The following is a 21711-nucleotide window of genomic DNA, read 5'->3' as shown; positions in this document are numbered from 1 at the left end:
AGAAGGGGCAGGGCCTGTCAGCCGTCCACAACAAGCCCAGAGGGGCAGGGCTGCTCATTGGCATTCAGGCACCGGCTCCGCCAGGCGCTGTAAATTTAAGTTCCCTGACAGTTAATTTCCAACATCGTGAGCTCCAGACTCTCAGCTGGAACAGGCACCGTCCCTGGAGAGCCTTCCCAGCCCCCAGGACCCAGTGGACCAGTCTGGCTGGCCAGCATGGACGCAGCAGTGGCCACTGTCTCACTCCTGTGCTTCCCAGTGTGTGGCAACATGGACACATGCTCCAGGACGTGCTGACCACAGAGCAGGGGCTCTGTCCAGCCAAGCAGAGAGGCTCATTCAAGAGGGAGAATTCTTTACAGTGAGGGTGGGGGACAAGGACACGGAGGATCAGCCACCCCATGAGACATGAACTTCAACCTGCACTGTGCTCCATATGCAAAATCAGCTCAAGAGGATCACAGTTGTTTCACATGTAAGACAAAGCCACACATTCGAGAAGGAGGCCCAGGAGAAGGAAGCCACATTCAAGTAAGGCAGGGATTTCCCAAAAGCCATTAGGGAAGGTGATAAATCAGTCTTCTTCAAAATTAAGTACTTCTGCCGCTCATAAAACACTCTAAGGGAACAAAAAGACCAAAGAACCCCTGGGAGGAATATGTTTAAACTGTCCATCTGATTAATGCATGGGCTGGGGATGTATAGAGACTCAGGCTCCATAGGGCTCAGTCCAAAAGTGGGCAAAAGATTCGAACAGATATTTCACCAAAGAAAATCACTCAGCATCATCAGTCACAGGAACAATAGAAATTAAAACCAAATCAGAGGCTGCCACTGCCCTATTAGAACAGACAAAGAACAAACAGAAAGGCGACCGTTTGAAGGGTCGATGAGGTTGTGCAGCAACCAGTTTCCTATAAACTAAGATTGTGCTTACTGTGGGATGCAGCCACCCAATCCAGTCCTAGGACCTTACCTAAGAGAAACAATCCATCCATGTGTGGTGCACACCTGTGGTCCTAGCAGGTGGGGTGCAAGTGTGAGACCAGCCTACACAACTCAGCAAGCCCCTGCGTCAGAATAAAAAGGTCTGGGGCATTGCTCAGTGGTAGAGTATCCCTGGGTTCAATCCTCCAAACCAACACCAAAAGCCAAAACTCACATTCACATTAAAACCTGCACACAAATGCTCACAGCAGTTCTAGTCACACTGAGCCAAGCTGGAAGCCCCCAGGTGACCTCCAGGTAGAGACTGGACAGGCCTCCATGCGCTATAACGCCACACAGGGGTGAAAGGACATAGGGCTGGTCCCTGGCTGCTCAGAGCAACCCAAGAGGGCTTTGATAGGCGCACAGAGGCCACGCACCATGAGGTTCCATTTATGCGAGTCAGAAACGGCAAGGCTGGAGGGGAGGAAAACAGGCCCAGGCTGCCTGGAGAGGGGCAGGGTTTGGTGGCAAGGGGTGGCAGGAAGTGTCTGGAGGACTGGCCCGTCCATGCCCTGATTGTGGCAGTCCGAGTGCTGGGCGCGGTCAAGACCCAGGGCCAGCACCACACAGCACACGCTGAAGCTTGCCGTGTGTCAGTCAGCAGTAAATCACCTTGCAAGGACAACAAAGGACACTGGCTCGGCCACCAGCAGATAGCGTGACTTCCTGAGGGTGGGGACTGACCTGGCTAGTCTCCAGTCTCTGCCGGAGACTGAGACCAGGGACACAGCCACACATCCACTCCACCCCACCCTACCCATGGAACTGGCCCCTGACAGGCACGGTTCGCAACGCTGGCACGACTTTGCCTGGGGTGGGAATGAAGTGCTGGGAATGAAGGACCAAGCAGGCACTGTGTGGGTGGGAGCACGTGCCACCTCCACCAAGAAAGAAGTTAGACAGGGGAGAGTGGGGTGGGTTCTGTCTGAGTGGCCCAGAGCCGGGCATCGTGCACTCGCTACTCACAGTAGCGATGGACAGACACAGGTGATTGCAGATGGATCGATAGATACAGACAGGTGGATGGAGACGGGTAAAACACGTGATGGTTGGAGAGATGAGGGACGACAGTAAATGGAGGACAGACAGACAGACACGTGGATGCCTAGGTTACTGTAACGTGTTTCAAGCTCTATCCCGGAGAAACGGTGTCCCCAGCAGAAAGAGCACACCCAGCTCTAGAGGTCCTGTTTCTAAACACTCTCCCCCAGCAGAATGGACAGTGCTCCCTGGGAGGGGTGGGTTCCACGCCTGCAGCAGGGACACTGGCAGGAGGTGCTCAGGTAAGGAAGAGGTGGGTTGAGGACACAGGTGCCAATCAAAGGAACTCTCAGGGGCTTTGTAACCTACAACATAAATGAATTGCCACGCAGACATCAGGAACTGAATAAAGAAGAGAACAGGCAGAGGGACAGCTTTTCTTCAATGAGACAGGAGGAGCAGGGTTGGCAGCCCAGACAGCCCAGCAGGGGTCCTCACTGCAGGAGTTCTGCTCTGGGTGCTGAGTCGGAGCGCGCGAGTTTACGAAAGGGTATTTGCACGGCCTTGGTGTATCTCCCCTACTAGGTGTATGATTACCTAGGCCACCTATTAGGTAGGGGACCCAGTAGGCTCCCTCTTAATGAAGGAATGAAGGATAATGTCACTAATGATAAAACGTCTTGACCTCAGCCCTGACCCCGTGATGGACTGAGGGTCATCACCGACCTCGTGCAAATCATGAGGAAGAGGAAGTGTCCGGCAAACCAGGTTGAGGAACCTCCCCCACACGGCCTGTTCTTAGCAAGAGCCCAGGTAGAAATGGGGAGGAAAAGTAAGAGACAGTGGCCTGAGCGTGGCGTGGACCCTGCAGGAGGAAGGGGGGCTGCAGTAGGGGACGGGCAGACCTGGTCCAGCCCGCCGACCGGCTCTCTGGAAGGCCTTATGATTGCTTTGCATGGAACCAGCTCAGGAGAGCTGGGCGAAGCATCTACAGGAGCTCTGAGCTCTAGTCTGCAACTCGGCACCTACAACTATTCCAAAATAAGGAGTTTTTCCACAGCTACTTGAGGTGAAAGGAACTTCTTCACTGGAAAGGACAGAAGCTTCCTGTGCTGTGTTTGCTGTGACCTGAGAGGTGCCTTCTCTGGCTGGCGGGGTTGGGGTCCTGGGCTGGGAGCCAGGATAACAGAGCAGAACACTCCTGTGTAATGCATGGAGACTGCTCTTCCTGACATCCCCCGCTCAGGCTGGAACCTGGCCACCTGAATGTCCTGAGAGGGAGCCCAGGATAGAGCAGCCTGCTGGGCAAACCAGCTGCCCTTCTGGCCATGTCACAGCCCAGCCCTGCCCTCCCCACTTGGGGCCAGGGGACACTCTGGTGCCTCAGGTTCAAGAATAGTGCTTAGGAAATCAACAAACCTCTGCAGCATCCAACCCTGGCCCCAAGGCTGCTGGGAGTGTGACAGTCCCTGAGCTGAGAGTCGTCCATCTACCTACCTCTCTGTGTCCATGACCTCCACTGTCCCTCCCTGACAACCGTGTGCCCCCTCCACCCTGACCACCCCAACATGAGCATGCTGGGAGCAGATGGTCCAAGTCACCTCTGGGTCCAGGTCCTGGCTCTGAGCACAGAAGCTGTCAATCAATGCCCAGGTCCTGGAGATGGGTGAGGGCACCTGTGAAGGGGCCCAGCCCTGCCTGCAGGAAACCTGAGAGGCCAGGGGTGCAATTTGAGCTAGCAGTGTGCTGCTGAGCACACCCTGCATGGTAGGCTGGCTTTGGGGGTTCTGAAGGTGGCCCTGGTGAGAAGTCCAGCAAGTTGGTTGGCTCGAGCGCCCTCATGTGGCTCCCAGTGGCATGTCCAGAAGGGCTGGGCCAGGCCGTGTCCTGCTGCCTTCTAGAACAAACTTCCAGGTGAGTGTCCTGGCTAGGGCCTGTGAATGCTGTGGGATGCAAGGACCACACACTGCCCTGCACCCGGGGCCAACACAAGAAATGGCCAGAATGTACCGTGGAAGACTAGGGAGCATCACCCACCAGCCCCTCTGGACAGATGGGTGTTACTCTCCTCCTGCCATTTCACACCCGCCTCTCCCCCGCAGAGCTGCCTGTCCTGGAGAGGAGCCCATGGCCCTCAGATGGGGATGGGTGGGGAGGTGGACCCTCACCGACAGGCTCACAGGGTGGCCTGCCTCTGCCACCCAAGAACCTGCTCACCTCCCCCAGACCACGTGGCAGGACTCCAAATACCCCCACTAGGAAACCCTGCTTGTAAAGAGAAGCTCCGCCAGAAACCTGCCCACCCTGGTCCTGCTGCAGCTGCAGAGCCTGACAGAGCTGACCGACACAGCCACAGGTGCTGAGGCCAGGGCCAGGGACGACGGAGGGAGGTACGCGAAGGAGAGAGCACTTTGACGGGCCGGCTGGGAAGAGACTAGTCTACCACATGGGGACGTGTGTCGGGGTTCTGCCTGCCACTGTGCACCTACCCACCCCACCAGCACATCTCCCTCCACTCTCCACAGGAACCCCGGCCCCAGCCAGTGGGGGCTAGAGAGGAGCTCCCCACCAGGCCTGGGGTCGGTGTCACGCAGAGCCACAGCTGGAGACGACACTCTCAGCCTAGCCCCTTCGGTGGCCTGGAGGTAGCCAGGGGTAACTGGTCAGGGATAAAGGCTCAGGAGTCTCCCAGCCAGCTTCTTCCCACAGGGGCCTGGCAGGAGGAGCTGAACTGGCTGTGCTGCCCACTGACCAGGGCTGGCAGAGGAGCCCTCAGTGGCAGGGTGCGCCACCTACTCGGTGCAGCTTCATTGAGTGGCAGCTGCCTCGGCAGCCCAGAGCTGGCGGCTGCGCTGCTCCACGTCCCAGGGCACTGCTTCCTGTCTGGAGGCATTGGAGGAGGCGCCTGAGGTCAGCTGAGCCCCTCAGTGCCCCAGGGGCCGTCAAGGCCGCACTGGGCGTGGGGGCAGGGCCACCAGCACAGCTTGCTCCCCAAGACAAGGCGGGAAGCTTCCTTTTATAAAGGTTCTGGGGGCAGTGGGTGGGGCTGGAGCCTACCCTGGCAGACATGACGGCTCGGGTGGGTCCCCAAAGGGCACTGGCAGGGGGCTGGGGTGTGCGTGGGCATGAGGAGAGGAGGGGGGTCTGCGCATGTGCAGGCAGAGGTGGAGACACCCGGCTCCCCTGGCAGAGGGAGACCCAATTCACATTTTGAAGAGTAGAAGCAGCGGGCACATTGACCCACACTGGGACCACCAAACAGGGCAGGAAGGAGGCCCTCCCAGAGGACAGCTGTCCACCTCACCTGCAGGCCCTGGACTCCGGGCTCCTCTCTGAGGTCCGTAGAAAGCCAGGTGCTGCTGTCTCCTCCCCTGGGCCTGCTCCTGGCATGCAGATGCTTTGGACGGGGCAGCCTTGGCTCCTGTGGGGATGGTAGCCTTCAGGCCCTCCCTGCAGAGGGCTCTCTGGGCTGGGTGTCTGGGCGACAGTCCTCGGCTGTTTTTCTGTGTGCTTTCCTTGAGGCAGGGTCCTTTCTGGGCTCCCCACACTCTCCATCCCGCTCTGGTGGGCCACTATGCTCCTGGCCAGCAGTTCAGGGGCTTCCGCCTTCATGTCTTGGGGTGGGGTGAGGAGGTTCAGCAGTGGCCACAGCCCTCATCTGTCCCCACGGAGATGGCAATGAAACAGAACAAGGGCAGGTGTGGGATTGTCCTCTGCAAGTGCTCAGGACCTCCGCAAGGGTCACAGCATTGGCGTTGTGTGCACCTGAGGTGCCCGGGAGCCTCCTAGGGTTGTCCCCGATGAACCCTCCCTGAATGAGGTCACCACTGAAACCAGGGGCTTCACCCTCTCCTGAGGACAGGCCTGTGTTGTTTCTGAAGATCTTCCTCCAAGAACACTGGCAATTACCACAGGAACCAGAGGAGGGTGGCCCAGGGCTTGCTCCCGTGCAGGAGCGGGCTTACCCCTGCTTGGCAGGGAATGTCACACATCCTCGTGACCAGGATGGGGACTGCTGTCTGAGAGGAGGGACCCCAGGGCCCAGCAGCCAAGGCCAGGCCTCTCCCAGAGAAGCCCCAGTCAGCAAAACTAGTTCTAATCCTGGCTCATCCCAAGCAGACAGTGGCCTCCACTTAGTGTCCCTTCCCCCTCGTCCTCCACAGGACAGCTGTGCAGAGATCAACCCTCTTGGGTCTTCAGGGATGAGATGCAATGTCCTGTCTCGCTGCCAGCACCCACCACTCTCTGGTCCCGCTGAAGGACAGTGGTCCGACTCTGAGGGGGACTGCAACACACAGATGCAGAGCACAGGAATCAGAGGGGCAGGGGCCATCTGGGAGGGCGACCACTGCTCTCCAAGAAGGGCCTTCTCGGCACCCTTGGAGCCTGGGGCCCACAGACCAAGAAAACAGGATGTGGTGTCCCTGCTCATCTGGTGTGGGCGGGAGGGGGTGACCAGGCAGCCAGAGGCCCGTGGGCTGCTACCGTTCATGTGGCTGTGGGAGAGCCCATGTGTCAGGGGACGCAGGACCCAGGCTGGTGCTGGGGAGCTACCAGAGAAAGATAAAGGAAAGTCACAAAGTAACTGTTCTACTGCAGAAGAGGCTGCCTATTGTCCAAAGCTGGGTCTCCAACCCTGGGGCAGGCTTGCCCTGCACCCTTGGTGGACCTTACCCTGGGAGGGACTTGTGGCTCTGGAGGGCACAGTGGCATTCTAAGGGGCTGCAGAAGTCCTGGAGGGGCCCTCCAGCTTCTCAGACTGCAGGCAGGCAGGTGCCACTGTGGTCTCTCCAAAGCAGAGCGGGACCCTTGTCCCAAATGCAGCCTGTGAGGTACTCACCACATCAGAGGGCCAAGGCCAGCTATGACCAGAGAATGAAAGCTAGGGAGAAAAACAAGAACAAAAATAAAAACTGAAAAGGGAAAGGGAGGATGGGGAAACAGAGGAGAGAGGGAGAGAAAAAAGAGTTTGTAGAGCTTCTGGCAAGAAACGACCGGTTTCAGACAGTAAGACGGGGGCTGGCTGGGGAGGGCTGGCACCTTCAGGGCACACTGTGGGGAACCTGGGTGCTGCCGCCCCAGGATGCGCTCAGGGACCAGCAACGTCCAGAGCTGGGCTGGGTGTGCAATGGGGGCCCACACCCACCCTTCCCCTGCACGACAGGACAAGGTGAGCCTCTGAGGGTCAGAGGTGTGGACAGCCAGGTCCCCAGCATGGCAGGACAAGGTGAGCCTCTGAGGGTCAGAGGTGTGGACAGCCAGGTCCCCAGCATGGCAGGACAAGGTGTCTGACCTGAGGGTCAGAAGTGTGTGCAGCGGGGTCCCCACACCCAGTGCATCCCCAGCATGGCAGGGCGGGGTGAGCCTCTTGGGGGTCAGGGGTGTGGACAGCCAGGGCTCCTACACGACAGGGTGGGGGAGCCTCTGGGGACTGGGGGTCTACGCAAGAGAACAAGCAGGCGGCTGTGATGGCTGCAGCCTCACAGACGGATTCCGGGTGCCTGGCCAACAAGATCTCCTGACAAGACTTGGGTCATGGTGCCACTCTGAGCCATCAAATGCAACGACACCCGGCATAGATCCAAGTTTTGAAGCCTCACCTTGCGGGCAAAGCCAGACCCTTCTAGAGAAAGCCTGACAATGAAGAGCTACTTCAGCTGAACCTAGACCCACGCCCTGCACTTAGGGCTGCTCTGGTGTCAGCACAAACAGGCGCCCTGTGGGGAGAGCATGATGGAGCTGACACGGGTTTGGGGAGACCTAGGCCTCATTGAGGTTTGTGCCCCAAGAGCTGTGTCCCCTCTGGACCTTACCAGTGTCCCGATCCCTGAAGGAAACCTAGCAGCCCTAGGACCCGTTCCTCACAGTGGATCTGAGCACCCAGCTGAGGACAGCTGAAGCACCAGAGCCCCTCAGAGGAGGCAGTGATCGCCACTGAGGGGCGGCAGGGCTCGGCTGGGCGGTGGGAAGGACTGTGGCCGGCTGCGAGAGAGAGGGCTGCTGTATGGAGGGACCTTTCTTCCCTGGAGGGCAGGGAGCACCCAAGGTGTGTCTTAGGGAGGCCCTGTCCAGATGACAGTCTCCTGTTCCCCCTGGAAGGGACAGATGGGGGTTCCACTGGCCACTTCACTCTTGGAGCTGGTCACTTTGGTGAAATCTGTCCGACAAGCAGTACCATTTGCTGAGAAAAGATCTGACCCCAGAAACCACTGAACCGGCCCCCAAGTTGCATGCAGAGAGAGAAGGGCCCTGAGGGAAGCCGACCCCGAGAGCGAGGGTGGGCCTCCGCCTTGACAGGGGCCTTGACAGCGGCCTGCGTCTGCCAGTGTCAGTGGGGGTCCAGTGTCTGAGCACCACCCGGCACTTCTGGAGGGCCCTGGGCCATTCGACCACCACACCTCGCTGCAGGGGGAAAGCCGAGGCCCGGGGAAGCATGCCCACTGCGGCTGCAGGCCAGCTCACTGGAGGGGGCTCCTGTCTCCCCGCCCAGGCTCCTGGAAGCTCCCACTCCGGTGCCCCTTTCTGCTCCACTCCACCCTGGCGCAGGAGGGTGGCCCAGGCCGCTCACTGGCTCTGGTGGGAGGGACCTGCTACTCTGTATCCATGATCTTGGAGCTGCACAGAGGAGGGCTGCGATCATGTTACCTTTTCCTCCAGCTCCTTGATCTGTCTCTTCTGAGCTTCTATTCTTTCTTCTAGCTCTTTAATTCTCTGCAATGGTAGGAGGAGGAAACCCTTCAATAATCAGAGTGTTTGCAAAACTGAGCAAATAGGAAAAGAAGGAGGAGGAGGAGGAGGAAGGAGAAGGAGGAGGAGGAGCAGGAAGGCAGCCAGACACCCAAGGTGACGGTGAGGAGTCAGGCCACTGTCCTTCCCAAGGCTCTTCCAGCAGAGCAAAGGGAGGCTACGGTCATAACTGCTGATCCCAAGGAGAACCTGGGACCCTGGAAGGGACCCTGGGAGCAGCTGAGCACTGACCACAGCTTGTCTGATGGAGTGAGGGGGCTGCAGCGACCACCCTCACCCTGACCACCCTGGAGACCAAGGAGACCAACACAGCAGCTGACCTAGGTCTGCGATCTGAACCTTTTGCACCCTCGCAGGGTGTTCTTAGCGTGGAGCCCCTTCCAGGCACTCCCATGGGAGCTGGGGAGCATGGTGATCACCAGGGCCACACAGGCCACCAGGGTTCCTGGCCTCCCCTTAGAGTGAGACTGGCCGGCCACTGTCCCAGACCACAGCTTTGCCATCAGGGACAGCACCGTGGACACCTGGGAGGCAGCGCTCTGAAAGAAGGGACCCGCCAGGGTCTCGGAACGCAGTGGGGGCCTCCTGTGGTGGGGCAGGCAGTCTGGCAGAAGGCTGGATGAGGCCAGGGCCGTGGCAGGGTATGGGCATTAGAGGGCTTGGCCGGGGGCGTGGCCACTAGACGGTGGCCTGTGGAAGGCGGGACCCAGGCCTCTGGCCTCTGTCTGCGCACCTGCTGGGCCAGGTGCAGCAGCTCCATGCGCTCCCGCAGGATCTGCGCATCCCTCTCACGCAGCTCACTCAGGACCTGGCGCTTCCACTGCTCCACAGCCACCTGCAGCTTCTCGCGCTCCTCCTCCGACAGCAGCTCGGCCACCTTGGCCCCGGCCTCCTGCTGCAGGGCGTCGAACAGCATGGCCTCCAGCTCCAGGATGTGCTGGGCGGAGGGAGGCGCGTCAGTCCCCACCTTCTCCCAGATGTGACCCGCCCTCCCCGGGGTGGACAGCCCACCTTTCAGGAAGAATAGGGAGGCCAGGTCACCGCCAGCCTGGGGAGGAGGGCTGAGCAGTCAGGGGCCACAGTGTGCCCACAGGTCTCCGGGGAGGATCTGGAACCCATGGGCCACCTTCCTGTCCAGCAGAAGAACCCAGAGGAGGAGAAGCTAACGGGTGGAGTCTGAGCCAGGACCCAACCCCAGGTAGGGATGACACTCCAACAGGCAGAGTGTGGGGCTGGGAGTCACCGGGCAGCATGGCCAGGGAGCAGGTCCTGCCACAGGTGGGGACTCTCAGCAGGGCACACCCCCTCCTTTCTCAAATCTCCAGTATGGGACTGAGGGACCTCCGTGGATCCCTGCAGGGACGCCTTCCCCTTCCCCAACAACCAGCACTCAGCTCCTAATCCCAGGTGTGGACTTGATCTGGAGAGCGCCCTCTTCAGGAGAGTTCTGATGCGCTCTTTATTTATTTATTTATTTATTTATTTTAAAAAATATATTTTTAGATGTAGATGGACACAATATCCTTATTTGTTTATTTTTATGTGGTGCTGAGGATCAAACCCAGTGCCTCATGTGTGCGAGGCAAGTGCTCTGCCACTGAGCTACAGCCCCAGCCACCTGATGAGCTCTTTAGGAAAACAAGTCTCAAATTTTCACCAGAATTCTCATTTTGATAGCCCTTTCTTCATTCAGAAACATGTGTTCCCTTCTCTGCAGGCAAATGATTGTGAAAATCCCCTTGGCTGAGCAAAAATTTTAGGAAATGAAAAAAAAAAAAAACCCCAACTCCTTCTGGGCCTATTACACGTTGCATGGTATTGTTGCTGATGGCCACAAAATAAATGTCCCTGCTGTCCTGCACTCAATCTCACACCAATCACCACCTCTCAGAGCAGAGGGGCTTAATATACTTAAGATGAGCTTCAGCTGTGTGTGCGCATGTGCTTGTGCAGGGCTGGGGACAACCCGGGCTGAGCATGCCAGGAAAGTGCTCTGCACTCAGCCGCTCCTCGAGCCCCGGCCTTTTAGAACAAGAATGGTTGAGGGAGACCTTGGGATCAATGTCACAGAGGCTTGGCCCACGCCTGCTGGGGGAGACTGATCGCCACCCCCGGCTGACAAGGAGGTGCAGTGCACGAGCCACAGGCCTCCTCTGACTTCAGCAAGACCACACGGCCCCACAGCCTGCTCCAGGTGCAGAAGCAAGGTCTGTACAATCAGCACCCCACACAGTCTTCCTCCTGCAGAGCCACAGAGGATGTGGGGGAACCCAGGGACCCACAGACCACTGCTCACTTAAGGTCACTCTGATCGTTCTTTGTGGCCCTCATGAATGACAGACAAAATATGACAGCAGAGTCTCATCGTACAGTGAAAAGAGCCATGCTCACACATTGAGTGTCAAAAACAAGGATGGCACCACAAAGTGGCTGACCACATCCCTGTCACCACCGTCCCACCATCCCTCCCCCTCAGCAGGACCACCGTGCCCACCACCGTCACCACCATCACTTAGTCCTGCAGCCTAGTTTTCAACCTGGAGGTGCCCTATGCTCATGCCGGCCACAGGGGACGAAGTGGAACTGGACCACACCCTCTGCAGACAAGCAGGCGTCCGTAGCGGAAACCCCAGCAGAGGGCACTGGCTTCCCTGGCCCCTCAGGAGGACGGGAGGACAGTGGCTACACAGATGGCAGCAGTGCTTAGGATTCAGGCTTCCTTCCAGGCCGAGTCCACCCATGTGAAAGCTGCAGGACGTTCTCCTGCCCAGTGTGCACTCAGGCCTTCTCCACCAAGCCTGTGTTTATAAAGGTCCAGGTGAGGCGGCGATCAGGCTGCTCTGGAGGGCAGGGCCTTGCTGGGCAGGTGCCTATTTCTGTGAGTCAGTGTGTGTGGCCTCAGGGAGACACTCAGCTCTGAGGACCCAGAGCTTTCTGGTCCTCGGTTGGGGATATCTCTGTTACATCCCCCTGCCCCTGAGCAAGGGAGGTGCACACAGACTTGAGAGCCTTCTAAGGTCAGGAGGCCACCCTCCTCCCTGACTGGGAGACCTCACCCAGCAGAGGGAGTACCCCAGACCCCAGGAAGCCCACCCTCAGCTCAGGAAGAGCCCCCTGGGCCTGGTGGGGACAATAGAAACAGCTGCTATTCCCAAACTGGACCAGGCCACCATGACTGCTCTTCACATAGTGACCTTTATTCTCCTAATGACTCCAGGAGACAGGAACCAATATATTTAGTTGCCACGAGAGGCCAAGACACAGACTCAGGCCTCTCTGCTGGCAAGTGGCTAAGCCAGCTGAGCTCGAGGCTCAGCAAGTGTTGGGCAGCGAGGCCATGTTCAGAGATGAAGGCTGAATCAGGGTCGGGCCCTCACTGGTAGTTAGTCCACTCGATGGATTAACAATGTGATGGATTACTGAGTGAGAACTAGGCAGGTAGGGCAGGGCTGGAGGAAGCAGTCACTGGGGATGTGCCTTTGGGGACTGTATCTTGTCCCTGCTCCTGCCTTGCTCTCTATTTCCTGAGTGCCGTGAACCGAGCAGCTTTCCTCCTCCATGCCTTCTGCCGTGCTCTGCTGCACCTCAGGCCCCGGGCAATGCTGTTCAATGACTGTGGACTGAACCGCTAAAACCATGAGCCCAAAATAAACTTCTCTTCCTCTAAGTTGTTCTTTCTGGGTGACAGAAAGCTGACTAACACACACACAGGCACACACTCTTTGCTTCCTGGCCACAGTGAGGTGAGTGGCTCTGCTGCACCACACCTCCCTGCCATCATAGTCCTGCTCACCACCAGTGCACAGTGCTGGGTCAAGGAACTGTGGACTGCAGTGCTGACCCGGTGAGCCATAAGACACACCCATCTAAGCTGTGTTTCTCAGGCATTTTGTCATGGTGACAAAAAGCCTATTGACACAGGTGCTGTTCCAGTGAGTTCTATCTTATCAGCTCATTCCACACCCTGTTGGAGTGGTCATGGGCCCCTGCTGTTGCTGGCGGTTGAACCACTTGTTAGCAGGGCAATAAACATCCTCAGGACTCGCTCATTGGTGCTCTTGAGGGAGAAGGGCAGAGGTGGACCCCTTTCTGGCCGGGGATGGGTGTGTGAGCAAGTCCCCCAGCCTGGTCCCCCTTACCTTGTGGGCGTGGTCCAAGGCCTGCTTCCTGTAGTCCAGCTCCTCATCCAGGTAGCCCTTCTGTTTGCTGAACAGCTCCTGAAACACGGAGAACCAGGGCTGGGCCTCGGGCATCCAGTCCTGGGATGTGATACAGGGCCACGTGGCGGGGGAGATGCCACCCACCTTCTCGCTCTCCAGATCCACCATCTTCCGCTGCAGTGCTGACTCTGTCTCTTCAATCCGCTGGAGCCACTGGGCACAAACAGAATGAGCAGGTGACAGAGTCCCCTTGGGCCACTCTTAGAGATATCTAAGCCACCCCTCCCCCTGATCCATGGACACAACCTGGGAGAGGATGGAGGGAGGCCTGGTTTAGGGAAGGGAGTCAGGACTGGGCTGGCCCCAACATGGGCTCTGCACACCCAGAAGGTCTAGACCCCCTGCACACCCTATCTATTGTCCAGGAATACTGGCCCCTGGGAGAGGATGGATGTTGATCTGGGATGCAGCAGGAAGAGACACCTCTGCAGAGCCCTGCCAGGAGAGGTGGAGAAGGGTGGGCCCTTTCCTGGAACCCCTGTTTGCTAGGCACCCCCTCCCCTGCTGCTGGAGGCCTGAGGAGGGTGCTGACAGCAGCCCCAAGGTAGGTCTGGACAGAGGTGGGTCCAGGAGCAAGTGAATGGACTGGACAGGCCCAGAGAAGGGTCCTGGAGGTCCATCTCATAGACTCCACCCAGCTTCCAGTCTCTGGGAGGGGACCGAGGCAGAGCTGGCATCTGGTGTGTCTGGATGATCTACCCTCTGCAGAGGTGCATGGCAGGCACTGTGTGAGGGTTGCCTGTCTCCTGGGACACACAGAACTCAAGGGACCCCGCCACCCTCTAACCCCTTCCCAGGCAGAGGACTTTCCCTGGGCAGAAGCCCAGCCGTCCCCCAGTTTCTGCACCTTACCTTTTCGGCCAAGGTCAGGACCGTCCTGGCTTGTATGACAACCACTTGCTCCTCATTGGTCAGATTCTACATCCAAAAGCAGAACACAGGCAAAGTCAGAGGCAGCACCTTCCCGGATGGAGCTGAGTGACTGATGCACAGCGAGGCTGAGGAGATGGACACAGGGGAGCAGGGCCACAGAGAGATGCTCTCACTGAGATAGCTGCTCGGGCTTTGATACCTGTTGCCCTCGACCCTATACGCTCTGGTGCTGTTTGGTTCATCCTCTCACTGCCAGAACTAGGAAGGTCTAGGAGGATCAGCTGGGCACCCTGGCAAGCAGGAAGGCCTTGACCACATCTCCATGGTGAGGAAGGTCTAGGAGGATGAGCTGGGCACCCTGGCTAGCAGGTGGGCCTCAACCACATCTCCATGGTGAGGAAGGTCTAGGGGGATCAGCTGGGCATCCTGGTTAGCAGGTGGGCCGTGACCACATCTCCATGGTGACAAAGGTCTAGGAGGATCAGCTGGGCACCTAGGTTAGCAGGTGGGCCTTGACCACATCTCCATGGTGAGGAAGGTCTAGGGGGATCAGCTGGGCACCTAGGTTAGCAGGTGGGCCTTGACCACATCTCCATGGTGAGGAAGGTCTAGGGGGATCAGCTGGGCATCCTGGTTAGCAGGTGGGCCTCAACCACATCTCCATGGTGAGGAAGGTCTAGGGGGATCAGCTGGGCATCCTGGTTAGCAGGTGGGCCTTGACTACATCTCCATGGTGAGGAAGGTCTAGGGGGATCAGCTGGGCACCTAGGTTAGTGGGTGGACCTTGACCACATCTCCATAGTGAGGAAAGTCTAGAAGGTCGAGCTGGGCACCTTGGATAGTGGGTGGGCCTTTAGTACACCCTTTCTTTGTTTAAAGTCAGTGCTCCGCATATGCCCCCTCCTCTAGAGAAGATCAAATATTCATGGTTGTGAAATGCTTTCAATACTTGTTTTTTTTTTCCCTGCATTTTTTATGAATGCTTAAATCCAGAGGGGACAGCTGGGTGGTCTTTCTCGGCAGGGTCAATCTTTCTTTGGGGCCCAAGGACTTTCCCCTGAGGATATGGGCACTCTCAGATCCAGCTGCCACCTGCATCAGGGTCTGGCTGCCAGCTCCAGGGGCCACAGGAGGAAACTGTGACCCACAGTGAAGTCCTGACTCATAAGGAGCATGTGCAGTTTGACTGAAAAGACAGCACAGGGGCTGGGGCTGGGCCTCAGCGGTGGAGTGCTCGCCTAGCATGTGCGAGGTGCTGGGTTGGATCCTCAGCACCACATAAAAATAAATAAAAATGGAGGTATTGTGTCTAACAACAACTAAAAAAATTTTTAAATGGCTGCAGAGTAAGACCTGAAGGAATGACCCCTTGGCTCATCAGAGGAACTGCCTGGATTCTCCATGGGATGTTCTGAGTGTGAAGCCTGACCACCTGTCCTCTAGTCCCCAGTCTCCTCTGTCCCTGTGCTCTGTGAGAGTGACCTCAAGGCTGTGTGATGGCTCCAGGATAGTCATGGTAAGTGGTGAGCTTGGGTGGACAGCTGTGGACTGGAAGGAGCCCTGAAACAGAACTAGGCAGAGCTGTCACCTTGATGCTGCCAGTCCATCCTCTCTGTGACCCAGGCGCCTTCTGGAGCCTCAGTTTCTCTAGCTGTGAATCAGAGGGTGCCCAATATGACTCCCAAGGGCCCATGATGGGGACTGGTTCCTAGCGTGGGACCCCAGAGTGTATCACACCCCAGCCACCCTGACTCTGGGGTAGAGCTTCACCACCTGCAGCTGTGATGGAGCCACCAGGTCTTCAGGAGGGGCAGGCACAGCCAGGTCAGCCCCCCTGCTTTTCTCACTGCTCTCCAGGTGATAGGCCAGTAAGGACAGAAGGGATCCCTATCCATACAAGGCCTTGAGGGGTGGGGAAATGTATGCAGGATGGAAGGACAGATGAAAGGGATCGATGGATGGATAGATGGATGGATAGATGAATAAATGGAGGAAAGATGGGGGACAGATAGAACATGTATTAATAATATGGAGGTATTGATATGTGAATTGATATATAGATAGATGGATAATGGGTGGAGGCTGGTAAATGGATATATGGATGAATGAATGGTGGATGGATGAATGGAGGGTGGACGAATGAATTAATGAACAGAGGGTGGATGGGTGGAGGGTGGATGGATGATGGATGGATGAATAGGTAAAGGATGGATGAATGGAGGATAGCTGGGTAGATGATGGATAAATAGATGAATGAATAGATGAATGGGGATGGTGGGTAGATCGATATAGAATGACAGATGGATGAAGATGAATAGGTGAATAGGGAATGGATGAATCATGGATGGATGGACAGAAGGAGGATAAACATATGGATAGGTGGATGGAGGATGGTGGATGGATAGATGGAGGGTAGAAGGAGAATGGATGGATAAATGGATGATGGGTGGATGAGTGATGAAGGATGAATGGATGGTGAATGAATGGAGAGTGGATGGATGATGGAGGATGTCTATATGTATGTATGTATTATGTATGTGGATGGATTCCTGGACAGACGGAGGGTAGATGGAGAGACAAAGGATGTATATATGGATGTATGTATGTGCATGGAGGATGGACCATGCAGGTTGGATGTATGATGGGTAGATGGAGGGAACAGATGGATTGATGGTGTACAGATGGAAGATGGATGAATGTATGAATGGTGGGTGTGTGGATGGATTGATGGGTGGTGGATGGTGCATGTGTGGATGAATTGATGGATGTATGGATGGTGGGTGTGTGGATGGATTGATGAATGGTGGATGGTGGGTGTGTGGATGGATTGATGGGTGGTGGATGGTGGATGAATGGATGGACTGATGGATGGTGGATGGTGGGTGTGTGGATGGACTGATGGATGGTGGATGGTGGGTGTGTGGATGGACTGATGGATGGTGGATGGTGGATGAATGGATGAGGGTGAAGTAGTGCAATTACATTACCCACTGGTAATTAATATTATTTTGAGGAGTTTGACAGAAATTGGAACTCTGCCCCAAATGAGATTTGGGGATTATCTATGGACTCTGTTTCTTCTCCCAAATCAGGGAAGTGGGAACCCACAAGAGTCTTGGCATGTCTATGAGCAACATCCCCATCCCCACTGAAAATCTGAAAGAGATTCCAGAAATGGAAAACACGTGAGTTGAAGTCCCCTTAGCTGGAGGTCGGGGCGTGCACACAGCAGAGGCCCCAGTGAGTGCGGGAAGAGTGACCAGGAGCAGATTCCTCCCAAATGCAGGGGGCCCATTCCAAGCAGGCTCTCTGTTTCAAGAAGGGCCTTTGGGCAGGGCAGTCTGTGGCAGGGCTGAATGGGGCTCACAGAGGCTGGGCGAGGTGGTGGCATGAGGAGGCAGGCACAAGTCACAGAGGCTGAGCGGCACGAGGAGGCATGCACAAGTCACAGAGGCTGAGCGGCACGAGGAGGCATGCACAAGTCAGGAGAGCAACATACACTTACGGCGTTATCCCCCAGGATGTCCAGCTTCTTCATCAGCTCTGCCACCAGGATGTCCTAGGAGGCAAAAGAGGGTAGGTGAGTGGCAGCTGGGTAGGCTAGCTGGTGTGCAGCGGGTGGGGCAGGGCTTTACCGTCACGCCTTCCGCCTCGCAGTACACCTGGAGAGGGCTCTTCCCATCCACAAACGGCGTGTGGTGGAAGTTGATGGCGGGTGACTTCCTCTCCCTCTCCTAAGACAGAGAGCAGAAGGTTGGGCATGGTGGCCACTTTCTCCCTGTCTCTTTCCTCCAAGGAGTCTATGCTGGGGCTCAGGGACCAGTCAAGCCCACCCAGGGAATCTAGTGTTTCTGCACACCCAGCCCCGGCAGAGGCCCGGGTGGTGGATGTGCCCAAAAGCCACCCTGATGTGTTTGCGGACTCCAGATAGGTGGGTGAAACACTGCTTCCATCAAGCTCCTGGCCATGTGGCCCTGGTAAGGTCCACCCCAGAGCCACTTGCTCACCCATTGGTGAACCCAGGGGGCTGTCGGGAGGCTCAGGGAGAGGCTGCAGGTGAACAGTCACCACCACGCCCAATAGAGTGAGCCCTGGAGAACATGGGCTCGTGGTGCTGCCCCTTCACAGGCTGGACCACAGGCAGGAGGCCACAGGGATGAGCATCCACGTGGAATGGCCACACAGCCCTCCTGCCTCCAGTGAGGGGAGGGGAGGACTCTGAGCGGGGGATTCACCTGGTCTCTGGGTAGGGTACTGCCCACTAGAGAGAGAGCCTGCTTGGACCACTTCCAGGTGGGCCACAGTGCCCAGCCCCCTGGCAGTGCAAGGTGAGCATGTGACATGGCCGCCATGCCCATCCTGCCCTTCCCCATGGATCCTGGCTCCTCTTCCCTCTGCAGAGCATTGGAGCACATGGGGACGGCAGAATGCAGGAAGGTGCCTGGTCCCTGAGGGGCATCCTCTGCCTCCACTCACAGGCTTCTTTGAGCAAGAGGTAAATAAAGGTCTGCTGGGCCAACGGCTGGGGACTGGGCATTGTCCCTACTTCTAGTCACCCCTGCAGCAGCCTTGGCCACAGTGATGAGTGTGGGGCCCCAGGTCTGGCGCAGTCGCTGTCCTCAGGTTTGCTCCGCTCGGTCCCCTCCTGGCGCTGACCTCAGCACTCACACCCAGGTTATTGTCACTATCTTGCTGGTGGCATGTGGCCCAGATGGGCCGTTTACTGCCACCTGCCCCTGCCTCTCCACCCTGACCTTGGGGTTCCTGTTCGGAGGCCCAGGACAGGAGCCTGCCTGGAGCCCTGCGGCCCCGCGGTGCCGGCCGGCGGCCCACCTCGAGCTCCAGGATCCGGAACTCCAGCAGCTCGTTCTGGTCCTTGGCGTCCTGGACCTCGTGCCTCAGCCGGGCTTCCTCGGTCTCCATCTGTTTTATCTGAAAAACCGAAGAGGCGCCAGGTGAGAAGGGTCCAGTCTCTCCCACTGGAGGGCCAAGAGGTCAGCTGCCCGGCTTTCTGGATGCTGCCGGCTGTGATACAGAAGGCAGAGGCGCCGGGGGCACGGCAGGCCTCTGGTCTGCGCACACCGGGAGCAGGCACGTGGCCGGGCAGAAGCCAAGGCTGAGCCTGGCTGTGTGCCCCTCTTCTGGCCCATTTTAATGAAGCCCGAGTCCAGGTGGGGGAGGGATGACGGTGTTCTTAGAGCCAACATCATCATCCAGGGGCCAAGAGCGCCCACCCTGGGGCCACTCCAGGGGCCACCCTGGTGAAGCTGGAGGCACCAGCCCTGGCCTGGCTGTGGGCTCTCAAAGGGGCTGCTTCCGAGGACTGTGCAGGCTTCACCACAGCGCTGTGGGGAGCAGAGCTCCCGGCCCCCTGAAGCTTCCCGCTGGGGTGGCGTATGGCTCCCAGGGGCGGCCTTCACACAGCCTCTGGCCACCCCCATCTGCAACCCGTCAGGGAAGCAGGACGCCGCCTCGGGCTCCACCAGGCCAGGAGAACAGGCCACGCTCCTCCACCCAGGGGGCGAGGCTCAACGGGGCCCCAGGCTCCCATGGCGCCCAAAGGATGCCCTTCCAGGGACCCCCACGGGCAGCTCGGGGGTAGGGGTGGCAGGGAGGCGAGGGAGCGCTCTCGCACACCACCACTCCCACACACGCGCACCAGGGTGTCCTGCATGTCCTAGGGCCGCGCGTACCTTCTCTACAAGCTCTTGATTTCTCCGATACAGCGCTTGCTTCTCTTCAATCCATTTCATGTCCTTGAGAAGGAACGGAAAGGAAGACGTGTGTACACTGCAGGAGGACACTGAAAAGCCACATTCCAGTCCCAATGGCAGGACAAGAATGTGACCCCAGATGACAGTGTACTACACTCAGGGAATGGAAACCTGCGGCCCTAGACAGAGGCAGCTCCGCCTCAGGAGGGTCTGGAAGGCACCGCATGCCACCACATAAGCAGCACCCCAGGCCCGGGTCCCCAGTCCAGGCGCCCAGGGGCACACTGTGCAACACAGGGTCAGTGAGGGCTGGACTAGACAGGAGAGGCGGGGTCTCAGGCCGGCAGGAGAACAGTCCGCTCAGGGAGGAGTGTGTCCCCTCACACCAGGGACACCTGGGCAGATGGCAGCCTTTGCAGTCTGTCAAAGGAAATGCATGGGTGCTTCCTGGCCCTGCTGTGAGAAAATCCAGTGTACCCAGCACACCCTCCCCGCTGGGCGCCCTCACGCCTGCCCCCACCAGCAGCACATCTAAGTTTAAGGTGACGTGTCCGGAGGAGCGCAGGCTGCGCAGACAGTGGCTCCCCTGGGGTTCTGAGCACCACCTGGGGAGGTGTGGTCACGCCTGGAGACCTTGTGTGCAGAGCAGGGGGGGCACCATCCTAGCTCCCAGCCCTCCTGGCCACGCCCTCGGCATGACATGGAGCCTTAGAAATGTGCCCCATGGTGTCTGCACCAGGGCCACCCTTTGGTCTGCATGGGATGCACATGGGCAATTTGAGTGCCCTGGCCACAGGCCTGTGTGCGGTGGCCTGGGGTGGGTGGCGGTCAGTCCGTGGGTGGCAAACAGAGGCACATGCTGCAGTGCTGGACTCCCGGACACTGGCTGCACGGCCCTTGCTCATGTGGTCCTCTGGTATGTCCAGCTACAGTCAGTGTGTCAGGGACCAAGGACCTTGTGGGCCTCTCCGGGCAGGTGGCGGGAGCAGGAAAGCAATCCCAGCTCAGAGTGCTCCTGCAGGCCCCTCCTCTGGGAGTCCCCAGCAAGGGCAGAGACGGCCAGCCAGGAGCACGTGGGGGCTCACCTGGCCCTGCTCGGCCAGCGCCTTCTCCAGGTCCTCCACCCGGGCCTGCGCTCGCTGCATGTCTGCCTGGAGCTGCTCACGGGTCTGTAGAACGGGAGGAAAGACACATCAGACTTTCTCTAGCGGCCAGGACAGGCGAACGGCTCCCGGGATGCAGGTCAGAGGACTCTGCCTCAGGAGAGGTACCCGAGTGCGGCTGCCCCTCCTTCGGGGCGGTCTCCAAGAAAGGAGGGGCTGTGCGGCCACGCGAGGCGCATACTGTTCCGTGACTGACTGGGAGCACGTGAGGCAAGGCCCTCGCTCCCCGGGCAGCATGGCCCACACTGTCGAGGCTGGCTGCTGGCCAGGGCTTCAGCCTCCCCTGGGGGCACACAGCACACTAGGAGGCTTCTGAGCGGATCTGCTACCGCCCCCCACAACGCTGCTACTCCCCCCATGGGGCCTCTGCTGGCCCCTGGGTTCGCTGTCCCTCCTGCCCCTTCCTCACCCTACTGTCCCAAAACTGTCCTTTGATTTGTAGGTCAGTTTCCTGGAGCGTGGAATTCCTCCCAAGTGCCAACCAGGTTGCAGCCAGATTTAAACGGCTCTCCCTTGGTTTACTTGGGTCTCTCATGGTCCAAACCATGGTCATTTTTCCCCAGAGCCTGCCATGCTCTCTCTTTGGTGCAGCTTCTGGGGAAATTGATGTGTCTGGGGCAGCCAGGCAGAGGGGCAGAGATCTACCACCCTGTGAGGCCCGTAGTGGGTTCCACAAGCTCTGTCCCCAGCCTTAGGACAATTCAGACAGAGACATTTTCCTTTCTCCAAGGATCATGCAAAAAATAAATCCAAAAAGTGCAAGAAGGAATGTTCAATGTCCCCCTTTATGTGATAAATGGCCTGTCCACCTCATTTCTGCTTCTCAAAGCAGAGGCAGGGAATTCCAACAGTCAGTGGACTCCCTTCCTGATCCTCCCCAGGCAGCCTGGTGCCAGTGCTATCCCTGGAGACCAGCAGAGGACGCCCACCAGCCCCTTCCAGTCTTTCTGGATGCCACTGACCCGCCAGTATGCCCAGGCAAGGTGGACAGGAGGGGCCCTGCTGCTCGGCAGGTTTGCCTGG

The 21711-nt window shown here is 58.0% G+C and overlaps 1 protein-coding gene across 1 annotated transcript in view; it reads right to left on the bottom strand.

Annotated features, from left to right (window-relative positions):
* Nucleotides 1–5866: 5866 nt before the first annotated feature.
* The window catches only part of Jakmip3 (Janus kinase and microtubule interacting protein 3), a 65238-nt gene continuing 49393 nt past the window's right edge, over nucleotides 5867–21711 (bottom strand). The window contains exons 16-27 of the mRNA XM_048791456.1: nucleotides 20611–20694; nucleotides 19505–19567; nucleotides 18645–18743; nucleotides 17447–17545; nucleotides 17317–17370; nucleotides 13791–13856; nucleotides 13023–13091; nucleotides 12858–12935; nucleotides 9452–9655; nucleotides 8617–8682; nucleotides 6812–6884; nucleotides 5867–6256 (exon numbers count right to left, since the gene is read on the bottom strand). Of these exons, the coding sequence (XP_048647413.1) occupies nucleotides 6834–6884; nucleotides 8617–8682; nucleotides 9452–9655; nucleotides 12858–12935; nucleotides 13023–13091; nucleotides 13791–13856; nucleotides 17317–17370; nucleotides 17447–17545; nucleotides 18645–18743; nucleotides 19505–19567; nucleotides 20611–20694 (933 nt within the window). The 3' untranslated portion in view covers nucleotides 5867–6256; nucleotides 6812–6833. The remainder of the gene's footprint in view (nucleotides 6257–6811; nucleotides 6885–8616; nucleotides 8683–9451; nucleotides 9656–12857; nucleotides 12936–13022; nucleotides 13092–13790; nucleotides 13857–17316; nucleotides 17371–17446; nucleotides 17546–18644; nucleotides 18744–19504; nucleotides 19568–20610; nucleotides 20695–21711) is intronic.

Source organism: Marmota marmota, unplaced genomic scaffold, assembly GCF_001458135.2.
Source record: "Marmota marmota marmota unplaced genomic scaffold, marMar, whole genome shotgun sequence".
NCBI lineage: Eukaryota > Metazoa > Chordata > Mammalia > Rodentia > Sciuridae > Marmota > Marmota marmota.
Note: the sequence above shows the minus strand (reverse complement) of the source record. Positions and strands in the feature narration are given on the sequence as shown.